Source organism: Polypterus senegalus, chromosome 8, assembly GCF_016835505.1.
Source record: "Polypterus senegalus isolate Bchr_013 chromosome 8, ASM1683550v1, whole genome shotgun sequence".
Taxonomy (NCBI): Eukaryota; Metazoa; Chordata; class Cladistia; order Polypteriformes; family Polypteridae; genus Polypterus; species Polypterus senegalus.
In genome coordinates, this window is record NC_053161.1 from 163,198,912 (window position 1) to 163,205,127 (window position 6,216).

Genomic DNA, 6,216 nt, shown 5'->3' on the forward strand with positions numbered 1-6,216 from the left:
TCTCAAGCTGTTTTATTGTGTGGTGGCTGCAGCAACATGCTGTACCAGTGCATGCCCCCAACCTGATCTGACCTGGTGGGGTGCAACTATTCCTAGCATATTAGATTCAGTACAGAAAAATACTCTTGACTAGATACGGTAAGGTATTTTGCATATGCTAAATAAAGTTTTTAGGCCAAGGTGTTCATTAGAGCAGCTTGCTAGTTATTTGTGAGTATCATCACAGGGTCCAGAACCTCATGTGAGAAACATGGTATAGATCACTTGGGTTTAAGAGAAAAAAGCTCTTCCTTCAAAGCACACCATCCATGCACCCACCTGAAGTCTGAATCAAGGCAAGCCACCTGAAGATGCATTCTGTCCGTCTCACTCTCACCCCTTCTCCCTTGCACAAATGCATATTTTATTGGCACCATTTCTCAAACTATTGAAATGAATTGATTCACTTAAATGGGTAATTCAAAGGAAGCGACACGGTAAAGTACTCAGTATAAATGAGTACACCCTCTTCAGAAATTAAGACTTTTATTTATTTCTCAGTGAATACCAGAACAATCAGCAGAATTTTGACAAAACTGAGTTTTATTAAACACAATGTATTAACAACATGAAAGCTGAATCACCAACATCATTAGAATAAGAAAATAAAACATTTGATTTCAATGAGTTGTTGCCAAAATAAATACACCCTACAACAAATTCCACCAAATCTAATATTTTCTATGACCTCCATGATTTTAAGAACAGCAGCAACTCTTTAAGACATTGAATGAACACGTTGGCAACATACTGTCATGGATATCGTTCTTCATTCTTGGAGAATGAACTCTTTCAGAGTCTGGATGCTGGATTGAAAATGATAATCAACCTCTCTTTTCAGAACTCCTTACAATTGTTCTGTTCGGTAGAGGTCAGGTGTCATGCTTGGCCACTGAATCACTTTCACCCTTTTCTTCCCCAGAAATGTGTTAATGGCCTTGGATGTATGTTTTAGATCATTATCATGTTGAAAGAATGCCCAGTGACCCAGCACACAGAGAGATGGTAGCATCTTCTCATACAGTATTTAACAGTACATCTGTGAACCCACAATATCAATTAAGTTCATTTCCCTGCAGTACTTATACAGGCCCAGAGAAGCATGTTGCCACCACCATGCGTTACTGTGGGCACAATGCATTTTTCATTGTACTCCTCACCCTTGCAATGCCATGCAGTTTGGATGCTATTAGTTCCAAAAAGATTTACCTTTCTCTTATCACTCCAAAGTATAGAGTTCCAGTAGTTTTCATCTTTGTCAACATGGGCCCTGGCAAATGCTAAACTGGATTTTATGTGCATAAGCTTTTGCAGTGGCTGGCTCTTGTGCACAACACCTTTGCATACCACTCCAATAAAGTGCATGTCATATTGTGTCACCCCAGTTTGGATTTCTTCTGCTTTAGTTAACTGTGATGAACATGTATGGCAATTTTCATCAGATCTTCTTATCACAAAACGCTCATGTTGAGGTGTTAGCTTCTGTGGATGTGGATCTCAGAGAGCTTGCAACAAGTCCGTCCTTTGTGAATTTCTAACTCACTTTTGATACTGTATTCCTTCGATTAGCAACACTTTACTAATTTTCTTGTAGCCTTGGCCTTTTTATTTACTGCAATTATTTTCTTCAAGTCTTGTGATGTTTCTCTTCAATGTGGTGCCATTATTGTCAACATTGATTGGGAGGGTATTTTACTTGTTAAATACCACCCTTAATTGTCAGATATCTGGTAATCTCATCCAGGAGGTTTAGGGTGCTGGATGTGGACAAACCAGCCTAATTTGGTGCCAGTCCCAAGCCCAAACACTTAGAGAGGGTTAGTGTCAAGAAGGGCATCTGGCTGTAAAACATGGCCAAAATCTTAATAATGGAATCATATCAAATCAGCTTTGTAAAATGCTAGGGCATACCTGTAGATGACACACAGGGGCCTCCCTAACACCTGTCGGAAGTAAGCAAATGCTACTGAGAAGACAGGGGAGGGGAAAGAAAAGGGTAAGTTAAAGGTAAGAGTGGGGAAACTGAATGTTGGGACGACGACTGTGAAAAGAAGAAAGTAGGCAGATTGGATGGAACAGAAGTAAGTGGGAGTGTAGTTTGTACATGAAACTAAATGGAAGAGAAATAAGGCAAGAGAATTAGGAAGATGCTTTAAGTTGCACAATGAAACAAGTGAGGAATGTTGCAGATTGAGTATTATCCAAAGAACCAAAAAAAAGCTCTTGTCAATGTGAATATGAGGAATGATGGGATGACTAGTGTCAAGCTGAGCCTTGGTGAAACTGTAGTTAATATTATTTGTGCATATAGTCCTCGGGTGGGCTGTGAGGATGAGGATAAGTCCCAACTGTTTTTGGGACACAAATGGATGAAGACCTTATCAAGATAAAACACGGAGAAAACATGATTGTTGATGGTGATATAAACGGGCATGTCAGAAAGAGTAGAGAGATGGTAGTGAGGGTAACATGGTGGGTTAAGAGTAGGGAAGAGACATAGGGAAGCGGAAAGAATAGTAGATTTTGTCATGGAATCTGATCTGGTAATAGAAGGAATGTTGGGAGAAGAATAGCAAAGTTGTATTAACAGCAGGTAAAGAGGTTTTGGGTAGGACGACAGGAAGGAGCCTACCAGGGGACAAAGAGACATGGTGGTGAAACACAAAAGTGCACAATGTAAAAAAAAAGGCTAATAAGACATGGTTCCAATTAGGGAGGGAGGAAGATAGAAAAAGGTATAGATAGACAAACAAGGAAGCAAAGAACATCAGTAGCCAGAGCCAAGGCACAAGCTTTAGAGGAGGTGCATGAAAAATTGGAGACAAAAGAGGAAGACAGAATGATTTTTAGAATGGTGAAGGCTATGAACAAGGCTGGAAAGAATTTTAGTCAGATAAAGCAGATGAAAGATGAGCCAGGTGTGGTCTTGAGTGACCATGATAGGATCAAGAATAGATAGAAGAGGAAATTTCAAAAGCTGTTGAATGAAGAAAACCCAAGAGTAGTATTTGGGGATGGACTCCCAAATGAAGGTCTGGTAACAAGAATTAAGAGAAAGGAAGTAAAGGAGGCACTAAAAAGAATGAAAAAATGGAAAGGTAACAGGAACGTATGACATACCACCGGACGTGTGGAAGAGTTTAGGAGAAGAGGAATTAGATATGTTGTGAGATCTAATGCAGAAGATCTTTCAACAGGAGAGAATACCAGAGGAGTGGAGGAACAGTGGTGTATCCATTTACAAGAAGAAGGGTGATATTCCAAATTGTTCAAACTATAGAGGTATAAAGCTGATGTCACACACAATAACATTTGGGAAAGGGTTATAGAGAGGAGGCTTAAAAAAGAGACACCATAGTGGAGGATCAGTTTGGATTTATGCTAGGGAGAAGAACAATGGATGCAGTCTTTGCATTGACATAGTTTATAGAGCAGCATCAAGGAAAACAGAAAGGATTGCATATGGTGTGCAGTGATTCGGAGAAGGCTTATGATAGCATGCCACGTAAACAGGTCTGGGGGTACATGAGAAAGAAAAGAGAAGTATATGAGGATTGTCCAGAATATGTATGAGGGAGCGAGGAATCGGGTTAAAAGCAGTGTTGGGGTAACAGACAAAAATCACAGTTAGAGGATGTCTGCACCAGGGATCTTCTTTAAGTCCTTACATCTTTGATCTGGTTATGGATGCATTGAGTCATGGGATAAAAGACTAATCCCCCTGGTGAAGGCTTTTTGCTAATGACATTGTGTTTTGTAGCACTTGAAAAGAAGAAGTTGGAAGAATGGAGAAGTGCTCAGGAAGATAGAGAAATGAAGATAAATTGGAAGAAGACATAATATTTGAGGTTTAATGATGATAAGCGATTCAGAAGTTAGTATTCAGGGAGTGGATAAATTTAAATATCTAGGATAAGTGATAGCCCAAGATGGAAACTTACATGCAGAGATATCCCAAAGAGTGCAATGCAGGTGGAATAATTGGAAGAGGTATCAGGAGTATTCTGTGTTTAAAGAAGTAAGTTGAAGGTTAAAGGTAAGGTTTTTAAGACAGTTGAAAGATCAGCAATGATGTATAGAGATGAGACATGGGAAACAAAGGAACTGCAGGAGAAGAAGTTAGATGTGGCAGAAATGAGAATGTTGTTATGGATGTGTGGAGTTACAAAAGCAAATAACAAAATAACAAATGAGACAAACAGAGAAACTACAAAAGTGGGAGAGATATCTAAGTATAGGAAAGGAGGTTAAAGTGGCATGGACGTGAGATGAGAAGTGAATGAATATGTGGGCAAAAGAGTGATGAAATTGGTAGTACAGGGGAGGAGAAAGTGAGGAGGCCAAAACGGATGTGGGTAGGTAAAGTAAAAGAACATTTGAAGGAAAAGTGCTTTACTGGTGAGGGGGGTGCAGGACTGAGCTGTATAGAGAAAGTTGATCACACACATCAACCTGAAGAAGAAGAAGAAGAAGAATTATCAAATATCCTGTGATCACCTGTGTAATGATTGATTACACTCATTTAATGTTGAATTCCTGTTAATTTTCATTTGATTAAACGTTATGCCTAAGACTTTCAATATGGTGTACTAAATTTTTGCACCCTGGCCTTAAATAATTTTCTTAAACATAGTTAAATTTTGTTTTTGTACTGACAAATCTAATTTACAAACAATAAACCAGATTTCCTGGACTGTTTTATGGTATAGAATCCCACAGAAAATATCAATTCTATAGGGAGATAAATGATTTTCTGAAATATCTTTTGGGTGTGTACTCAGTTATGCTGGGCACTGTACACACATTCAGGTAAAGCTGTACATGGTGGATATAATAAAGCAGATATAACTGACATTCACGCACACACTACAGTTAATTGTAACAACATAATGTACATGAACCAAAGTAATCAACAGAGGAACTTTCCACAGTAATTCACATCCCTTCCATTTTCAGCTCCTTTAAGACATATAACTCATTATTTGACAATTGGTTGCTTATGAGAACATTCACTTTCTACCTGATGATCATTTTCCAAGTGTGTACATTCATATTTGGGAGTTTTTTTCTGAGTTTCTTTTCAAATATGTGCTTTCTGTCTTTAACTTAGTTTGTTTTTTTATGCTTTAATGTTGCCACCCATTCTACTCTCATTAGTTCTCATAATTGGATCTTGCCTTTCTTCTGCATTATTTAATCTTTTACTCTCTTTGTGGGTATTCTATTTACTCTTGACTTATTCACTTTTCATTCCAACTACAGATCTCAGGTTGACATTAGTTATCTTAATTTGGATGGTGTGATTACAAGTTTTGCAAACCCTCCTGGCATATCCTTTAGTTGGACCTTCTGGATTTGTTACATAAAGGTAGCAGTACATGATTTCCTCTTAATCTTTAACTATTCAACAGCCCTTTTAATTTCTTGCTTAAGTTGTTGTTTTGTGGTTGTTCCACTTCCACTGTGGTAAGGCCAGAAAGACTATCCATCTGGACTTCCACCACATTGGAAGTTTTCTCTTCATCTAAAAATGTTGCACCATCACAATCACTACCAGAGTGTTGAGGCAAAGGCTGGGCACTTTTCTATCCATTAAGATAAGTGACCAGTATGAATTACAGATACTATTCATACTTGCAGGACCGATTGCCTTGATGAGTATTGTTATAAATGTTGTACAATAAAACACCCAACATAAAGGTATTCATTGTAACTTCAGTAGAGGGATGCATTGCATACTTCCTCTGTTGTTTCCTTCTTCACCTGTCAACTTACTCCTTCGAGACTTCCTCCTTCTCTCCTGTGTGAACTGTAGAGTGTTTCTTAAGACTGCGCATCTGTGAATACTGTTTACCACATTCAGAACAGCAATATGGCTTCTCTCCAGTGTGAATTCTTTTGTGGTTCTGAAGAGTGCTATTTCGTGAAAACTGTTTGCCACATTCATTACAACAATATGACTTCTCTCCAGTGTGAATTCTAATATGACTCTTAAGAGTACTCCTGCGACGGAATTGTTTGCCACATTCTGAACAACAAAATGGTTTCTCTCCTGTGTGAATTCTTTTGTGGATGTGAAGAGTATTTCTGTCACGGAATTGTTTGCCACAGTCTAAACAGTAATATGGCTTTGCTGCAGTGTGGATTCTTTTGTGGCTCCAAAGATTACTCCTGCTA

At 38.5% G+C, this 6,216-nt stretch overlaps 1 protein-coding gene across 1 annotated transcript in view; it reads right to left on the reverse strand.

Annotated features, from left to right (window-relative positions):
- Positions 1 to 3,675: 3,675 nt before the first annotated feature.
- The window catches only part of LOC120533373 (zinc finger protein 260-like), an 87,488-nt gene continuing 84,947 nt past the window's right edge, over positions 3,676 to 6,216 (reverse strand). Inside the window, exon 5 of the mRNA XM_039760225.1 lies at positions 3,676 to 6,216. This exon is cut by the window's right edge and continues 547 nt beyond it. Coding sequence (XP_039616159.1) covers positions 5,811 to 6,216 — 406 coding nt within the window. The 3' untranslated portion in view covers positions 3,676 to 5,810.